Below are 20650 nucleotides of genomic sequence, written 5' to 3'. Positions count from 1 at the left end.
TTAAGTAGTTCTAAGTTCTAGGGGACTGATGACCTAAGATGTTAAGTCTCATAATGCTTAGAGCCTTTTGTTATGCATTGGTGGAACAGCTGGGTTTGGTGTACTACGAATTGCTTTCCGGTGGTGTAACCATCACTATTGACATTGACTGTCAACAACTGAGACGGCTTGCAGACGCAGTGCAAGAACAACGACCGGAAGACTGAGTGAAGTGATGCAACCCCTCGATAACGCCTTCCCGCATTCTGCTAGAGTAGCAGTTGGGTGAGGAAGTCATTCCGTACCCACATTACTCACCCTATCTCGTGCCCCAATATTTTCACTTTGCCCTCGCACTATCCGACAACCTCCAACCAACTTCCATTCCGGTTGGAAATACGCTCCGCAGATGAGTCGAAGAGTTCTTTGCCTAAAAACGAAGTGATTTTTGCTGTCACGAAATCAAAAAATTAGCCAGCGTTGGCAGACTGTTGTAAACAGTGGAGGAGAACATGCTATTGATGACAAAAGTCGTGGTTGTGTGTATCTGTTGTGTTTGTTAAACTTACGGAAAAACATTATGAACTTATGCACCAATCCAATATTTAAGTCCTACATCTCCTACAAAATGTTAAAATGTGTGTGAAATCTAATGGGATCTGCGAAGGTCATCAGTCCCTAAACTTACACACTACTTAACCTGAAATATGCTAACGACAATCACACACTCCCATGCCCGAGGGAGGACTCGAACCTCAGCCGGGACCAGCCGCACAGTCCATGATTTCAGCGCCCAAGACCGCTCGGCTAATCCCCCGCGGCTCTTACAAAATTCACCGTGGTGTATACAGTACGTCCTCAGTGTGTCCCCTAGTACGAGTACGCCCATCACACATCGCAAGACTCGCGAAGCTACACGCTACACTGGATCTCCTGCTGCGACGGTTCACTGAGGTCTGGCAGACGAAACGAAGAAGTGGCAGCCGGCAGCGACAGCACAGGGCACCGCTGGTGTCGTGTAGGCCAGCCCGCCACCTGCCACAGCACGGCTGTTCTACATCAGACTGCAGTAACGTGGGAGCTCCCCCTGATATCTTAACACACGTCCTGACTTTCTTTCCCTTCTTCTAGTTTGCCTCTCCCAAATGTTCGTCTCACTGTCGATTATGTGGGGAACCTCATCTTTTCTTACCTCATCAGAACACTTAATTTTCAACATCCCTACATATCACGACATCACAAATTCTACGATTCACTGATTTTCTGGTTTTCCTGCAACCCGTTATTCTTTTTAATGCAGTGCTATGTACCAGATGTCGTACCCAGTTTTTATATTAAGTTTATCGTTAACCTAATTTCTACTCGTCTTCATTACGTTAGTCTTTCTTTGCTCTCTTATCCTTCCATGAATCCTGTACATCACTATGTTCATTCTATACAGCAGCTACGGAAGCTGTTCCTTGCTATCACTACAGAAAATAATATCATTAGCGAACCTTGTAATCGATACCATTTTGCCCTGAAATTTAAACCCACTGCTGATTCCCTATTTTATTTCCGTAATTTCTTCTTCGACATGTACGTTGAACATTTGAGGAGAAGGTCTACACACTTGGCTTACCCTCTTCGGTCTTGGTTTTCCATTTCTGCAGTGGAGAGACAAAGAAACTGGTACACCTGCCTACTAACGCGTAGTTCTCACGCGAGCACGACGTGGCATGGACTCGAGTGATCTCTGAAGTAGTGCTGGAGGGAAATGACACCATGAATGCTGCGGGGCTGTCTATAAATTCGTAACAATACGAGGGGTCGGGAATCTCCTCCGAACAGCACGTTGCAAGGCATCCCAGATATACCCAATAATGTTCATGTATGTGGAGTTTGGTGGCCAGCTGAAGTGTTTAAAACACAAAACAGCATTCCTGTAGCAATTCTGGCCTTTCGGGATGTCGCATTGCCCTGCGGGAATTTCCGTTGGAATGCACAATGAATATGAATGGATGTAGGCGATGAGACACAATGCTTAGGTACGTCTCACCTATCAGAGTCGTAATTAGACGTATGAGGGATCCCATATCACTCCTACTGCACACGCCCCACGTCATTACAGAGCCCCCACCAGCTTGAACATTCCCCTGCTAACATGCAGGGTCCATGGCTTCATGAGGTTGTCTCCATACCCATACACGTCCATCCGCTCGATACAATTTGAAACGAGCTCATCCGACGAGGCAACATGTTTCCAGTCATGAATAGTCCAATGTCGGTATTCACTGGCCCAAGCGATGCATAAAGCTTTATGTCACGCAGTCATCAAGGCTGCACGAGCGGGCATTCGGCTCCAAAAGTTCATATCGATGACATTTCACTGAATGGTTCTCACGCTGACACTTGATAGCCCAGTACTGCAATCTGCAGCAGTTTGCGGAACGGTTGCAGTTCTGTTATGTTGGACAATTTTCTTCAGTCGTCGTTGGTCCCGTTCTTCCAGGACCTTTTTCCACCCGCAGCGATGTCGGAGGTTTGATGTTTAACCTGATTCCTAATATTAACGGTACACTCCTGAAATCGTCACACGGGAAAATCTCCACTTCATCGCAACCTCGGAGATGCCCTGTCGAATCGCTCGTGCGCCGACTATAACATCGACTCTCAGCAGTAGACCACGCGGTCGTCTGACAATGTAGCTGATACTTTCTTACAAAACGTCTATGTAAGTCGAGACAACACACTTGATGGGACTTGGGTGTGGCGGGAAATTCAACTCAGTGTCATTGCTGCCCCACCTCAATCCTTCTCGTCCAGACGCACTCTCTGTCACTGCCTCACTCCACTACTACTTCGGCCCCAACGGTCACTTCGGTCTAAGCGTTGTGACGGCAGCCTGTGCTGCCGTGGTCCGCTCAGGTGGCTTTGGCTGTACCTGCTCTCCCTCCCTCCCTCCCTCCCTCCCTCCCTCGTTTCCCCAAAACTCCTGGCCGCGTCCGGGTCATTTCGAATCTTCGAGCTGTATTCTGTGTTGCTTATTACCTTATTAGATCCTCGTAGCCATTATGTAAATAATTTTTCATTACGTTCCCCTCATGAAAATTTGCAAATTTGTTATACTGCTATTAATTTATGCAAGCGTCCATTAAAAATCGACGTCTTGCAGTTCATGTAGTCATTTAATGTATTGTATTTCATTTGTTTTCTCTTACACGATGTGGATGATTTATTTTGATAATTGCCGGCCGCGGTGGTCTAGCGGTTCTGGCGCTGCAGTCCGGAACCGCGGAACTGCTACGGTGGCAGGTTCGAATCCTGCCTCGGGCATGGGTGTGTGTGATGTCCTTAGGTTAGTTAGGTTTAAGTAGTTCTAAGTTCTAGGGGACTTATGACCTAAGATGTTGAGTCCCATAGTGCTCAGAGCCATTTGAACCATTTATTTTGATAATTAGCGGATAAGATCTCCTATGACATGTGATCAGTGAGTTAGGCGTTCGTAGTTTCCTGCACGGCATTTACACTTTGATCATTTACAGCAAATTTGCATGTTTCACGGAATGCACATTGTAATCTACGAAATAATTTTCTGATTTATCGACGGAAAAGTCTTAGGTTTAAAATACAACTGGTTTGACGAACACTTGAGCATTTCTATAATAGTAGCTTGTCACGCCACAGCAAAAGTCTGTCTTGGAACAGGGTGAAGTTTGCATTTTTGGTTCAGAAATAATTTCACAAATCCTGGAGTCACAATTATTCTCAGAATTCATCTTGGAATGTAGTAATGGTTTGGTTTCTTCCGTTGATATTGTGTCCATTGCCAGTGGGGCGAATACACAGTCCGTTCCACCATTCGTAGGGAGGGAACGATACTGATGCCATATAAGTTGATTTGTGATCTGATTGTGGATCTTGGACGAGATTTTGATCATGCCCTGATATCGATGGGGGGTATCTTGCCACCTGAACATGGGTCATTCACGCCAAAGGCTTGTCGACGTTCAAGTAGGGTTTCTTTTCCGCTGTGGTTCGATTCGGGATATCGTCAGTGGAGCGATATGTTCTCACTATTGGGTTGGACTTTCGTTATCGCCAGTAGTGCGATGATGTTTGCCTTGTGGTGTTTCCATTTTTGTTCGCCAGCCCTGGAGGTGTGTCACCAGCGAAGTATTGCGTTACATGGCGTGAGCACGTGGACTGCAAGTCACGCTAGTACGTTTCTGCCGGCCATGGTGGTCTAGCGGTTCTAGGCGCTCAGTCCGGAGCCGCGCGACTGCTACGGTCGCAGGTTCGAATCCTGCCTCGGGCATGGATGTGTGTGATGTCCTTAGGTTAGTTAGGTTTAAGTAGTTCTTAGTTCTAGGGGACTGATGACCATAGATGTTAAGTCCCACACTGCTCAGAGCCATTTGAACCATTTTTTTTTCTAGTACGTTTCTACATGAATGGGAAAGATATGGCGAGTGGGACCACATTGAAAACGATGCGCGGCCACTCCCGCCAGGGGTTCGAGTCCTCCCCCGGGTATGTGTTTGTGTGATGTTCTTAGTGCAAGTTACTTCAAGTTAGTTTAAGTAGTGTGTAAGTACAGGGACCGATGACATAAGCAGTGTGGTCATTTAGGGATTCACACACATTCGAACTTTTTTTTTCAGGTAATTAAGTCAAATTTCTTTTTTTAGTTTAGATTGCGATGTTTGTAGAAAACTATCGCCACATGACTGAGTGATCAATATCGTTCAAATGGCTCTGAGCACTATGGGTCACAGCATCTGAGGTCATCAGTCTCCTAGAACGTAGAACTACTGAAGCCTAACTAAACTATGGACATCACACACATCCACGCCCGAGGCAGCATTCGAGCCTCAGACCGTAGCGGTCACGCGAATCCAGACTGAAGCGCCTAGAACCGCTGGGCCACACCGGCCAGCGAACAATATCGTTCAGTTGTTAAACAACATGGAAAAGTATTTACGTAATAATTAATGCAAGCGAGTCAGGCGGGAACGGCACAATAACACTGACTCGAGCTTAGGTTTAAAATCACAGTAAGCGACACGAAATAAATCTCATCGTGAAATCAGTAAAGCAAATTGCGCCAAGCTCATGCACTTGGCTGCTAATGGTTTGGAACTCAGTTTCCGTAATAAATAGCTTCGCTTAGCCAACCATAATGTTACTGTTAATATTTTTACTATTGTAATTGTTCTTAAATAATTTTTTTCTGTTGAGCAACTAGCGCGTAACTTTCAGTGAATAACTACTAATTAACTTTTGCTTAACACTGTACATAGTTTGGTAGTGGGAGCAGAAATTATTTATTACACAAAGAAATTTAACTTTCTGATCTACAATAATCTTTAAGAACTCACTAAAATCACTTTAAAAACCTGTAATAACATTTGGGGATTATTAAAGAGTAAATAGTTCACTGAGCAACAAAGTCCATTATCTTTAAATATTGGTCTGAATTATTTTCTAAGTTTTGATACCTTTCACTTATAGAAACACACTAAAATTCATGAACTAATTTAATATTGATAATCTTTTTAGTACCAACATCGGCACTCGGTTTCAGTTTATAATGGCAGGATAGGGCCTTACTTGACAGTTTTTCAGATTTATGCACTTGTGGCACACTGTTAACGATAAGTAGGTAATTATTCACAAGATGAAATTGATACGCCGGATAGCCTTGATACAGTTCTAGATATTATAGTTGGTCTGAGCTTGTTTCAGTGAGTGGTTGCTGGAGCTGCGAAAGGTAATAATCGTGGCAACAGGCTCTTCCTAACGTCACTTTGCAATAAACAGTATTATGTGTTGTCATCCGTTTCTGGATACGAGAACTCTCAAAACTGAAATTAGTCTCACCCCTGAATGTCACATTAGGCTATTTAGAGGTGAGACGGATTTCAACTTTGATAGTTCCAATCCCCAGCAACTAATGACAAAAGTTATATTTTTGATTTGAGAATTAGCCTGTTTTCCCAGGAATCTTCAATTGCGAACCCAAAGTGTTCCCCTTTCATATTAATTCCTCTAGGTGATGTTTCCACTGTGCCTAGTTAACGCTGCAATTATGCCTGGCCATAACGTGCAGTTCTCCCAGTTTCTCGCGCTACATGCCGCTAGCAACCACTACGCCTGCGCGCTCCTGTCAGACTCCACTGCACAACAGCTCGCGCCAGAGGCAACTGCACTGTGCACGACAATGATCCCTACTTCAGATATACTCTTTGACTGTCCAAGGTAGCAAATCGCCGTGACTAAACCAGCGTTTTTACTACATGATATTACAAATTCATTTTTGACATTGTGTTGAAAATAATTAATCATATTCATTCATAAGAAAATAATTGCAAAATAGTGACAAAATATATTACATAGAAAAAATACTCTATTACTCGGAATTACAAAACTAGTACAGCGAAATTTCTTCTGTTAGGCGCTGTGTTGTTGTTACAGTTATTTTTTTAACATATGCACTTAATGTGTCCGCTGTTTTTCCACAGGTGATTGTGACTCACCATTCGAAAGAAATGCCGTATCATTGTAACGCCGGAGGTCTCAATTTTTATTAACTGTAATAACCCCACACATTTTTCTATTTTCATTTACGATTCTGAAACAATCTTTCGTAGAAGTGAAAGAACGCATGTCCTAACTCAATAGCAATTTTATGCATTACATCATTGTTAGTACTACACGATCGATTTGATTGTTCATTCAGTCTGCTGCGAAGAGCAGTCTAGATGTAAAAATACAGGGGAAGCAAATAAAAGTGGCGGGGGAACAGAGTCTCGGGATAGAAAGAAACACAACAAAGGAAAGGAAATGCAGTACTAACATGACTATGGCAGATGTTGAAAGTGACCACCATTCATCTCTTGGCACTTCTGAGGCCTCGCCAGCAAGATGCTGAAGGCGGATGGAGGCTGGAGTTCTGGAATTGTTGCAGTCTCGTCCGAAATGTTCTTCTGCAGTTCATGAATACCGTGAGGATTGTTGCGATACATCTACGACTTAAGGCCACCCCACTCAAAGTAATCGCGCACTGACAGATCAGGTGACCTAAATGGCCAGCTAAGGCCGCAATCAGACTGGCCTCTGCTAATAAGTCTACCAGGTGTGGAGGTTGTGCAAATGTTCTCCAAGCATCGGCCGACGGTATGGGCAGCTGCTCGATCCTGTTGGAAGTAACTGTAGGTCTTTTCCTCCTCCATTAATGCTGCCGCGAATGGTTACAAAATGTTGGCAACGTAACACGCCGAAGTTAACGTCTGATGAAACAAGATGGGACCAATAATTCAGTGTGCAGACACTGCACATCAAATACCAACCTTCCGATCATGCAACGTGTTTCGTGGACAATACGTGGATTCTTCGCTACCCAGAACCTGTGATTCTGTGAGTTGACGTAATCACTCAGGTAAAATCAGTCTTCATCAGACAGAAAGAGCAGATCCATATCCCAGCCATTCATTGTTACCTATGTCAACAACAACTCACAAAACCGGCGGCGCTCAGGAGCATCTGCTGGTTTCAATGCACGAAGAACAGACACTCGGTAGGGATGCAAATGCAAGTCCACGTGGAGTATGAGTCTGCATGATTGTCGTGATATTTCGGCCTCTTGCGACAGACGTCAGTGGTCGCGCGGTAGCGTTCTCGCTTCCACAGCCGGGTTCCCGGGTTCGATTCCCGGCGGGGTCAGGGATTTTCTCTGCCTCGTGATGGCTGGGTGTTGTGTGCTGTCCATAGGTTAGTTAGGTTTAAGTAGTTCTTAGTTCTAGGGGACTGATGACCATAGATGTTAAGTCCCATAGTGCACAGAGCCATGTGAACCATTTTTTGACAGACGTCAGATTGATTTTGTAGGACTCTGGAGCATTTTCTGGCGACCAGGCACGTTTATAAATGTTTTTTGACTCGGTCAGTACAGATCCCGTGTGAAGCCATTTTCGGACTAAGCGTTTCATGGCACACACTGCTGGCACTTTCACACCATCAAACTTCTCAACAAACAACGGACCACATCATTTCCACTTCGTTATTATGTAATTTTCCTACTGCTCCACTGTGAGAACCACCATCCTCTTTTCAACGCTCCACTCACACTGACACAGCCCGCACTACACTCTGAACATGTTTGAATCACGTGACGGGCGAACAGTTGGTGTGCACGTCACAGGGTGTGTTATGCGCCTACATACACGTCCAGTAGTACCAACTGGTCGGGGCCACTTTTGTTTGTCCCACCCTGTATAACTGTTCATAGCGTGATGAAAGACCACATGTAAAAGTCATTGTACCACATCAATGGTAAAAAAAAACATCCTGTATCTAAAAGCGATGCACTCCAAGTAAATCTCTGTACGAAATGTAGGTCCCAGAACTGCTGTAATGAAATAATTATTTGATTTCTCTTGAATTCTTGATTCATGTGAAGTGCGTCCTCGATAAAGTGCCTTGAAAATAAAAATTGTGTGTTAACGCCGGCAAATTAACTCTTCCCTTACGACAACACATTTTGTATGCCCTAGTATCAAGTATAGTAACTTCTGCTATGAAACGTTTTCCATTACAAAATCCGCACTGTAAATTGATCAAACCACAATTGTTACTGGCAGAATGGTGTGGCATTCCCTTCAGTGGGCATTTAAATGTATCATTCAATAAAAAAACATCATTTGAATGTCCACATTCCTATTACTTTCTCGAGGCAAAAACTGCGTCTGTTTCGCTCTGCGACTTTTGCTCTGACCCGTTGGTGTTCTTCTTCTAGGCATAACCTAAAACAAATATGGTTACCGTGTAACGTGGGAAGCTGGAAGTGATAGTTACTCAAAATGAAGAAATTAAAAATTAGGAATTTCAGATTTTCTGGTAATGGCGGCAATTGACCAGATATTTCAAATGGTTCAAATGGCTCTGAGCACCATGGGACTTAACATCTATGGTCATCAGTCCCCTAGAACTTAAAAATACTTAAACCTAACTAACCTAAGGACCAGAGAGTTATTCTTGCAGAAAAATAAGCAAAAATAACGACGCCAATATACAACGTAATTTACAGACTTTGTTACAGCGATATATTGATTTCCACCGTGTACAATATCATCGCACTGGCAGCAGTCGCACTGTAGCTACCGCGTATGTCTGTGTTACTGAAGACGCACCGTGTAAATATGAACGTCACTAGAATGAGATTTCACGATACGTTGTTATTTTCGTGTGTCATTTCTAGCATAGCAGATGATCGGCACACAGGGCAGAAGTTGGTGGCACTTCATTTTTGGATCACGTATTGGAATTCAATGCATGATAGTGAAGTTATCACCTGAGTTGTGAATATGAGAGCATCTACTTCCCGACGCCACTCTTAACGGCTATATACACACACGGGTTTTTCTTTGTGCACACCTATGGCAAAGTACCTTTCGAATTAAGAAAGTTTCATTTTCCTCCTTCCATAATTAATATTAAAAATGCCTACATCAGTTTTCGTGTTCACATGTTAACATTGTGATGTACTTACATGACGCTATCAAATAATAATTGCCCACCGTTCTATTTATAAGTTCATAACATCAGCGGTTTTCAAGATATGTAAATGGCTGTAATTCTCTGAACTTTCACTTTTCGTAAAGTTGACTTTACTGGCACCCTAACATGCCACTGTATATTTATAGCAGAAGTGTTGTAGCTGTACTCATTTTCAGATGGTTTAAGGAACAGCTTGTACTAACTGGAATGCCCTAAGACCATACCTTAGCAGTGTAGCTGATGTGTATTATTAAGTAAAATCAATTTTCAATGCACAGAGTATGGCGGTGCAATGAATGAGGAGTGTATCTGAGAGATTTATCTAGGAACTAAGTATTTTAAGTATTTATAGGCATGTACATAATGCTCCATAATCAGTTAGTGAGATCAGATACACTAAGTGAATAGAGGTTTATAAAAGAGCCCAGGCAGATAATATCTACACTTTAATCCTTCAGACACTGCTGTTCAAAATTAGTCTAGTTTCCTTATAGACCATAATTTGACAGAAGTCTCTAATTGTCTTCACATGATAGATAAATACTTCAATCTATATGGAAAATGACCATTCGGAACCGACACCTAATGAATTGTGCAAAGTCTTTTTCGCGAGTTAGTTTCTTGCTGTGTTTCAATACATCGTCATCAGATCATAGCTCCGTAAAACGTAAAAGAAGAAATACAACATAAAACACGACAGACAATTATATGCACAATGGTCAACCGTTAAACAAATATTTATTAACCGAACGCTTTCAATTGGTCAAACGGAGGAAGTACCTGGTTATGCGGAGGCAGCAGCAATGTTCAATGTCGCACTTTGACTCAGCTAGCAAGACATGAGCGCTGTACGAGGAAGACAGTTGATCTCTAAAACACTAGGAAAATACTCAGATATGATTTTTTTAACACCACTTGATCAAAGGCTGCTTAAACGGGAATGAAAGTGAATGTCCGGTATGGAACATTTTATTGAGAGTTTTTGTACGCCAAGTCGAAAACTGTGTTCCAACAAGCCGTAATACAAGTGCTCTGGGATGCTATCTCGGTAAATCACTATGAAGAAAGGAGCACAAATAATTTGTCACACTATGAGAAAAACTTTGATAGTGAGACCGCCCTTAGTGCGTTTCTAACCAGAAATTCATTCCTTCGATATGGACCGTGGCTGTTTATCTTTGTCCTCAGATTCACTGAGTTAAATAAACATTAAGAGTTGTACAAAGAAATGTGCGTTAGGAATACTTATTGTTTAATATGACTTGATGGCAGTATTTTTAAAAAAATGTAAGACATCTATTTTTTACTTCAGTTAGTGACTCTAGATGTGACGTCTACAACAAACTTACAGGAGACCAACAGTCAACATTGCGCAGTTCTGGGAGACGAATACTTCAATTTGTTATTGTACAGGTCTTCATCGCTCTAGACCAGTTTGTGAAACCTACAGACGTAAGTGAAGTATTGGGAGGTTAAGCCAAAGCACTGAGCCAATGTTGTCATCCACACATTACGCACAGCCATACTACTACAGTTCCTCCCTTTATATCCCCTGTACCAACGTTAAATCCAGTTCCATTATTCAACTGATGTCTTCATTTCATAAACGGCTTTTTACTCCAGCTTAAACATCACCCTGTTGAACACGTAATTTGCATTCCATAGGCCATTTCTTTTATTCTCTTTCTCAGGGTCGTCACTTCTGTCCCACAAGTCACAACACTTTGCACAAACATTTTCTATAGCCACTTCTATCTTTAGATAAAACTGCTCTCATTTTCACAGCGAGCAATAACAGGACAGTATTGTGGATATGCAACTTGATGTCAGACTATCAGCTACATATATCATCGCTATCCAAGCAGCACGCATTGCATTTGTTAGGAGGATTCTCTGAAACTGTGGCGTAATTCGTATAAAAGGGACTACTGCAACCTACTCTAGGACACTTACCCAATGTTTTCAATCTGTGGCTGGAGCCGTCGCTGAGATCTTAATGGGATTGTATTCTCTAGACGAAGGGGTAACTGCAAAGAGCTGGGATTTAAATGGCACTTTTGGAAGAAAGACATCATTTCCAAAGAACCCTGTTCGATAAAAATTTAGGAAACTGGTGGTAATATAAGGAGCCTTTCTGCTGGTTGCTTACTTTATCAGTGCGGAGATCTCTGGAATAATCTAAAGGAGGCTATGGACCATATGATTGTAATACGTACTGGCCTAGTCGTGTAAGATATCAATCAAAATTGTTATGGGGCACACTTTGGTCTGTATTTTACATGGCTCTGGTACGTTTCTGAACGTTTCTACATCAACATCCATACTCTGCAAACTAGTGCTTCTCATCATACTACACCGTATCCTCTCTTCCCGTTTCATTCGTTTAGGGACTGAGGGAAGTGTGATCGATCAGTCAAATTTGTGCATACTGTGATTAGTCCGATCTTGTCTCTGCGATCCCTTATGTGCGGAGGGGGGGGGGGGGGGGGGGGGGGCAGGGCTGCTATTAGCTTAAGTTTCTCAAGTAATGCCAGTTTCTTCAACATACAAGTATAATGTGGTCGTTGTCGTCTATGTTTAGGTGTCTACTACTTACTGTTTTTAGCCATTTCTATGATTCTCTGACATGGATTAGACAAACCTTTGACCATTCGTTCTGTCCATTTTGCAAATATTTAATATCGCCTGTCAGTTGTATTTGCTGTGAATCCAACACCAAAGGACAACATTCTATTATTGATGTACAGGGGATTTGTAAGGGATCTTCTGCGATGACTGACTGCATTTCCCAGTCTCATATCGATGAACGAAGATCTACCACCTGTTCTACGTACAACTAAGCCCACGCTATCATTATACCCCTACAAAAGGTTGCCGCCAAGTATGTGTATCAATTGAAAGATTCCAGTTTTAATTCAGTGATACTGAAATCAAAGGAGACGAGATTTTGCATTTTTTGAAGTGCACAGTTTTACATTTCTGACCATTTAATGCAAGCTGCTAATGTTTGCACAATCCTTAACTCTTAAAGGACGTGAATATTTGTAAAGTTATTGTGTCACAGAACTCTTCATACTGTACAACTGCATAAAATGACAATATGTATAATGCCGTGCTATGTCTTTAACATACAACATAAACAACAAGGGTTGCAACGTACTTCCCTGTGGCACACTCGCAGTTACCTCTACTTCTTCCAATCACTCCACGTCCAAGGTAACATGCTGTGTCCTTACAAAATAATCCAAAACCCAATCTCAAATTTATTTGGTACTCCATAAGGTCTAACTTTAGCTAGTAACTTAGATGTAGTTGTGTTCCCAACGCTTCTTGCAAACAAGAAATGCTGCATTCACTTGTCTGTGTTGAGCCATTTCTTTCAGGGTGAAATGTGAGAAGAGCGCAACGTGCATTTTGCTTGATCATTGTTTTTGAAACTCATGTTGTTTTGCAGGGATGAGGTCTTCTTTAGGAGATAGTCATTCACTGAATATTAATCTACGCCTCATTTACATCTGATGTCCTAGCGACAGATCAACAGTACTCTGCATATACGAAATCGGAGTCCTCTACACTACATCTACATCTACATCTACATTTATACTCCGCAAGCCACCCAACGGTGTGTGGCGGAGGGCACTTTACGTGCCACTGTCATTACCTCCCTTTCCTGTTCCAGTCGCGTATGGTTCGCGGGAAGAACGACTGTCTGAAAGCCTCGGTGCGCGCTCTAATCTCTCTAATTTTACATTCGTGATCTCCTCGGGAGGTATAAGTAGGGGTAAGCAATATATTCGACACCTCATCCAGAAACGCACCCTCTCGAAACCTGGCGAGCAAGCTACACCGCGATGCAGAGCGCCTCTCTTGCAGAGTCTGCCACTTGAGTTTATTAAACATCTCCGTAACACTATCACGGGTACCAAATAACCCTGTGACGAAACGCGCCGCTCTTCTTTGGATCTTCTCTATCTCCTCCGTCAGACCGATCTGGTACGGATCCCACACTGATGAGCAATACTCAAGTATAGGTCGAACGAGTGTTTTGTAAGCCACCTCCTTTGTTGATGGACTACATTTTCTAAGGACTCTCCCAATGAATCTCAACCTGGTACCCGCCTTACCAACAATTAATTTTATATGATCATTCCACTTCAAATCGTTCCGCACGCATACTCCCAGATATTTTACAGAAGTAACTGCTACCAGTGTTTCTTCCGCTATCATATAATCATACAATAAAGGATCCTTCTTTCTATGTATTCGCAATACATTACATTTGTCTATGTTAAGGGTCAGTTGCCACTCCCTGAACCAAGTGCCTATCCGCTGCAGATCTCCCTGCATTTCGCTACAACTTTCTAATGCTGCAACTTCTCTGTATACTACAGCATCATCCGCGAAAAGCCGCATGGAACTTCCGACACTATCTACTAGGTCATTTATATATATTGTGAAAAGCAATGGTCCCATAACACTCCCCTGTGGCACGCCAGAGGTTACTTTAACGTCTGTAGACGTCTCTCCATTGATAACAACATGCTGTGTTCTGTTTGCTAAAAACTCTTCAATCCACCCACACAGCTGGTCTGATATTCCGTAGGCTCCTACTTTGTTTATCAGGCGACAGTGCGGAACTGTATCGAACGCCTTCCGGAAGTCAAGAAAAATAGCATCTACCTGGGAGCCTGTATCTAATATTTTCTGGGTCTCATGAACAAATAAAGCGAGTTGGGTCTCACACGATCGCTGTTTCCGGAATCCATGTTGATTCCTACATAATAGATTCTGGGTTTCCAAAAACGACATGATACTCGAGCAAAAAACATGTTCTAAAATTCTACAACAGATCGACGTCAGAGATATAGATCTATAGTTTTGCGCATCTGCTCGACGACCCTTCTTGAAGACTGGGACTATCTGTGCTCTTTTCCAATCATTTGGAACCCTCCGTTCCTCTAGAGACTTGCGGTACACGGCTGTTAGAAGGGGGGCAAGTTCTTTCGCGTACTCTGTGTAGAATCGAATTCGTATCCCGTCAGGTCCAGTGGACTTTCCTCTATTGAGTGATTCCAGTTCCTTTTCTATTCCTTGGACACTTATTTCGATGTCAGCCATTTTTTCGTTTGTGTGAGGATTTAGAGAAGGAGCTGCAGTGCGGTCTTCCTCTGTGAAACAGCTTTGGAAAAAGGTGTTTAGTATTTCAGCTTTACGCGTGTCATCCTCTGTTTCAATGCCATCATCATCCCGTAGTGTCTGGATATGCTGTTTCGAGCCACTTACTGATTTAACGTAAGACCAGAACTTCCTAGGATTTTCTGTCAAGTCGGTACATAGGATTTTACTTTCGAATTCACTGAACGCTTCACGCATAGCCCTCCGTACGGTAACTTTGACATCGTGTAGCTTCTGTTTGTCTGAGAGGTTTTGGCTGCGTTTAAACTTGGAGTGGAGCTCTCTTTGCTTTCGCAGTAGTTTCCTAACTTTGTTGTTGTACCACGGTGGGTTTTTCCCGTCCCTCACAGTTTTACTCGGCACGTACCTGTCTAAAACGCATTTTACGATTGCCTTGAACTTTTTCCATAAACACTCAACATTGTCAGTGTCGGAACAGAAATTTTTGTTTTGATCTGTTAGGTAGTCTGAAATCTGCCTTCTATTACTCTTGCTAAACAGATAAACCTTCCTCCCTTTTTTATATTCCTATTAACTTCCATATTCAGGGATGCTGCAACAGCCTTATGATCACTGATTCCCTGTTCTGTACATACAGAGTCGAAAAGTTCAGGTCTGTTTGTTATCAGTAGGTCCAAGATGTTATCTCCACGAGTCGGTTCTCTGTTTAATTGCTCGAGGTAATTTTCGGATAGTGCACCCAGTATAATGTCACTCGATGCTCTGTCCCTACCACCCGTCCTAAACATCTGAGTGTCCCAGTCTATATCTGGTAAATTGAAATCTCCACCTAAGACTATAACATGCTGAGAAAATTTATGTGAAATGTATTCCAAATTTTCTCTCAGTTGTTCTGCCACTAATGCTGCTGAGTCGGGAGGTCGGTAAAAGGAGCCAATTATTAACCTAGTTCGGTTGTTGAGTGTAACCTCCACTCATAATAATTCACAGGAACTATCCACTTCTACTTCACTACAGGATAAACTACTACTAACAGCGACGAACACTCCACCACCGGTTGCATGCAATCTATCCTTTCTAAACACCGTCTGTACCTTTGTAAAAATTTCGGCAGAATTTATCTCTGGCTTAAGCCAGCTTTCTGTACCTATAACGATTTCAGCTTCGGTGCTTTCTATCAGCGCTTGAAGTTCTGGTACTTTACCAACGCAGCTTCGACAGTTGACAATTACAATACCGAATTTTGAAATAATTTTCAAGTGAAATCTGGTCATTGTGGTTTGTCTGCAGCTGATGACTCCCTCAGTGAGGCACATTAGTGGTACAGCTGTATTGAGGTACTGATGTACAAAAGGCTCGTAATTATTACACTAACTTTTGCGGCACTTTATTGAAACTATATAATTTCCATTAACGAGGATATAAACAATTCATTTAATTAAAGTAACAATAACTTAAGTAGTTTTCTTTACCTGATGGCAATAAAAATACACTGAAAAAATCATACAGACAATACGTAAACTTCTGGATACTGTCCCAAAAAAATGTATATATATATGACTCACTTTTGTGCTAGTCAGTATCCTTATAGTAATCCAACCAATGCGGTCACACACACTGCCGGCTGCTCTTACTTCAGCAACCCGTACATTAGGGCAACCAAGCAACAAGTACACTCGCTGCAACGCAAATCGTTCAACGAAGCGAAGGCACCAAAATCACTTAAACCTTCGATGGAGAGCGTTGTTCGAGATGGTCTCCAGGGAGGGGTCTCTCCGAGACTGCATCATCAGTACACAGTGGTCTTCACAGCTGCAGACACTACCCTAGCTCTCCTCCTGTCAGACCAAAATCTAAACTTATCCATACACTATTGATCTAGTGCACCTTGCCTGTTATCCTCATTACCATAAAAAACAACACATTTCATATATAATTAAGTTGAGGATGGCCAATGATCACTTCAATGTAGGTGCACACCACGCTCGAACTTTTATTGGAATAGGCGAAATGCCACAAGTAATGCAGATAATGATCAAGTGGTACTACAACAGTAGTGGGTGGTATATGTTGAGAACTTAAATCTGTCAGGAGGTGTGCTAGGGTAGTCTGTGCAGTTGCTATGATCACTGTGTCTGTATGGTGCAATGGTCAGGATTCCTGCCTAGTAAGCAGAAGACTCGGGTTCATATCCCAGAATAGAACAAATTTTCCTCGTTGATTTAACCAATGCTCCCCAGCAGCTACATAATTCTATCCTTTGTGTCTCGATATTTGAAAATACGAGTTTTCACCCTTTCAAAGGCGTATAGCACTCCTGAAAAGTGTTTATAATTCTGACTGGATTACCCACAATAATTCGTCGTTCATTTTTCCTGTTCTTGAGAGCCGTAGTTTAGCAGACTACCAGCTCGGTCAATGAGGGCGCTCTTGGCAGAGTTTATAAGCAGTGGGTTGCATGGCGGCCACTGCGGAAGCTCCAGCAGCGTTACACTGGCCTGAGGGAAATGCACTCCAGATACACAGAAGGGAAATGTGGAAGAAGAGAAAATCCGCTGCAGCACAGTATGATTGGAGATATGCATCACCTGGTACGTGGTGATACATCTTACACTTTCAGCACTACAACTGTGCGGGAACTGTACTATTTGATGTTGGCCTAAGATCGTTTCCAAATGGTGATAAACTAATGATGCGATTTCAAATAAGCTGATCGTGTGAATACTGCAACCGACACCACATTGTAATTAAACACAGTAGCTGTCAAACCATCTGTACTGCAGGCACATGAATTAATTCAATTTGGGTTCATAACTAATGCCGTGACTATTGCCAATGGTGTCACACTGTAAGTACAGACACAAATTACTGCACAGGAGACACAGAAGTAATTTCCGTGCTGGGTCTGACATGAAGATGCTTTCAAGCTATGGAGCAGTACGTGGCTGTTACCTGGGTAGGGTTCGAATCCTGCCTCGGGCATGGATGTGTGTGATGTCCTTAGAACCACTTAAACCTAACTAACCTAAGTTCTAGGGGACTGATGACCTCAGATGATAAGTCACATAGTGCTCAGAGCCATTTTGAACCTGGGTAGGATGAAATCTGCAGTAGTTTCACTTCGCACAAACCACGGCCCTGTCAACTACTTTCCTGTGATCAGATGCTGTAATAACTGGTGTTCTTAGTAACAGACGAGTTTTAGATTTTTGTTGTTTGCACAAAAGGAAGCTTGAATCTTATTGGATTAGTTTTTAAGAGGGTGTGATGAAAAAAATACCTCCAAATTTTTTTCTATTTGAAAACTCATATCTTTACTCTTCACGTATGCAAATCTATTTCGAAACATAGTCACCCTGGAGAAGAACAGATTTCTGACAACGAGAGATGAGTTTTTTGATACTGTAACTACAGAATGTTTGGTTCCAAAAGTCAAGGTATTGGACACTTGCAGACATGCAGCGCTCTTGTGTGGTATAGCATTGTTGAGCAGAAGGAGAGGATGATCCACGTGTGGACAGTTTTCTGAGAGTCTCGCAGTATGCTGAGATAGTTACGCTACACCAAGCCTTGTCACATGCTACAGTTTAGTTGCAGCAAGCAGTAGCCTTTGTCAGCAGAGTGGGAAAGTCGGCTGAGTAACATGCATGACATGTAACATGGCTGAGTAACATGCATGACATGTAACACATCAACAAATCTAGAGAACAGCATAAAAATTTCTCAACAATTAGTTTTCATTATGACTTTGTAGATGTGTCTCATTGTCACTCTTGGTGTGATGATACTTGCGCACTTACAAGTAAGGGATGTGTTGATCCTACTCGATAATGTACCCAGGAAAACATGAGTCACTCGAGATAACTACCGACCAAAAATCAATTTTAGAATCAGGTGAACCAATGTAGTAAGCAGTCTGCTCCATTTTCTAATGATGTTTTGTTTTTAGAGATGAGGAAATTAACCGTGCAGCATTTGCAAACATTTTGCGTTCTACGTATTTAAATACTGCATAGTATATTGAGGCTACTTCGGATATTTTGTTAATTCTTCAGTTATAGTGTTTTACTGCGAAGAAAATTGTATATATTCTTAAAGGTTTTTACAGACTGTGTCGGCAGTTAAGGCATGCCATATCAGTGGTGTAAAGAAAGCGTTCTAGGATGGAACATGTGGTATTTGCAAATAAAATGGTTCAAATGGCTCTGAGCACTATGGGATTCAACTGCTGTGGTCATACGTCCCCTAGAACTTAGAACTACTTAAACCTAACTAACCTAAGGACATCACACACATCCATGCCTGAGGCAGGATTCGAGCCTGCGACCGTAGCGGTAGTGCGGTTCCAGACTGTAGCGCCTTTAACCGCTCGGCCACTCTGGCCGGCACTTTGCAAATAAACTGAGTATCTTTAATCTCATAACAATTCCACCTGTCTTGAGAAATGAACATTGTGTTAGTTGCCAATAGCTCCTATTTCAACATGTTTTTAATTTTTAACGGTTTTATTATAAAACGAATTCTTATTTTCATTTAATTTAATAATTATTGGTGTGTAGCTTAGTAATAATGTAACAAGTATATTGCTGCAGTCGAGAAAATCTCTTCAGAAGTCTATTTCTGAATTTGAGTCGAATATGTGTTCCTAGGTTCTTGACCGTGGGAATCTTCGAACACGTTTTCACATTTGAGAGAAGTTTAATCTTGCAGCATTTTTATAATTTCCGAAAAATCCTGCAAAAATCAAAGGTGTGCCATGATTTGAAACTGGAATAATATTATGTACTATTCATCTATTTATTTTAATAATGAGGAAGTCATGGAATGGAGTTCTTTTCGTTTTACTCCAAGGATGTCTGTCGGACTGCTAGCTTCACGTTAGCATGTCTATCAGCTGCTGGTGGTTGTTCTGCGTGGCGAGGTCCAGTGGGGTTTTCCCGTCATTGTTCTTGGCCCAGCGGTCAGCTCCAGCCTCGAGCAGTGCAGAAGCCGCCTCTGCGTGGCCGTTCTCAGCCGCATAGTGCAGCGGTGTTCGCCCCCACTGATTCCTGGCGTTGTGGTAAGGAGTGGCCGCCAGCAGCAGCCGCACAACAGCCACGTGGCCATGATATGCAGCCAGGTGCAGGGGCGTGCTCTGCGTTTTTCTCCTGGCATCAGCCTCCGCCCCTGCCTCCAGCAGCAGCCGCGTCACAGCCTCGTGGCCATTGTATGCAGCCCTGTGCAGGGGCGTCTCCTGCCGGTCGCTGCTCCTGGCGTCGACCTCTGCTCCAGCCTCCACCAGGCACCTCGCAGCCTTCTCATGTCCCTTCTCTGCTGCCCAGTGTAGGGCGGTGTACCTGCGCTCGCCCTCATCCCTCGCCCGCACGTCCGCACCAGCTGCCAGCAGCGTCTGCAGCTCGCCGACTGAATCCTCCTTCGCTGCCTGCATCAGCCTGCTGTTCTTCTCCGTTAAAGGTAGGCTCCTGTGCAAAAACGGCAAACTGTCACATTTTTCTCCAAGTACACACTCCTGATTAAGAATACTGCAGAAAAACCTGAGATGAGACCAGTTCCAAAAAAGCATTTGTCATAACGACCACTAACTAATCTACAATTTTCACCACTGAAACAGATGCCTTATGAAGGTGTAATAGTCCTATGTGCTGCAACCCCATTTTTAGTACACCCAAACGTGGCACTCAACCATTGTCGTTTCTTCAGGTATTTAAATTTCATGTCGTAGCATTTCTTTTATTTGCAAATTTGTCAAAAAATCCTCATCAACAGAGCAGGCTAATGCTTAACAGGGAACAATTTAATCGAAATACTTCAGATAGCTGTAGATTACTTCTTTACCCGTACACACAAACATATCTGTTGGCATTTACACATATACAAACTTGCTGAGAAGAGTGTTTGCATGATAACAAGCATATCCCCAAGCAGTCTCTCACACTCTCATGTGCACACACATTCACAAGTACACATACACAGAACCACACCACCACACCTCCCCCTT

At 42.7% G+C, this 20650-nt stretch overlaps 1 protein-coding gene across 1 annotated transcript in view; it reads right to left on the bottom strand.

Annotated features, from left to right (window-relative positions):
• LOC126419737 (serine/threonine-protein phosphatase 6 regulatory ankyrin repeat subunit B-like) overlaps positions 1 to 20080 on the bottom strand; it is a 164686-nt gene extending 144606 nt beyond the window's left edge. Inside the window, exon 1 of the mRNA XM_050086915.1 lies at positions 19530 to 20080. Coding sequence (XP_049942872.1) covers positions 19530 to 20080 — 551 coding nt within the window. The remainder of the gene's footprint in view (positions 1 to 19529) is intronic.
• Positions 20081 to 20650: the final 570 nt, after the last annotated feature.

This window comes from Schistocerca serialis, chromosome 9 (genome assembly GCF_023864345.2).
Source record: "Schistocerca serialis cubense isolate TAMUIC-IGC-003099 chromosome 9, iqSchSeri2.2, whole genome shotgun sequence".
In the NCBI taxonomy this organism is placed as follows: Eukaryota; Metazoa; Arthropoda; class Insecta; order Orthoptera; family Acrididae; genus Schistocerca; species Schistocerca serialis.
This window is presented reverse-complemented; position numbering and strand designations above follow the sequence as displayed.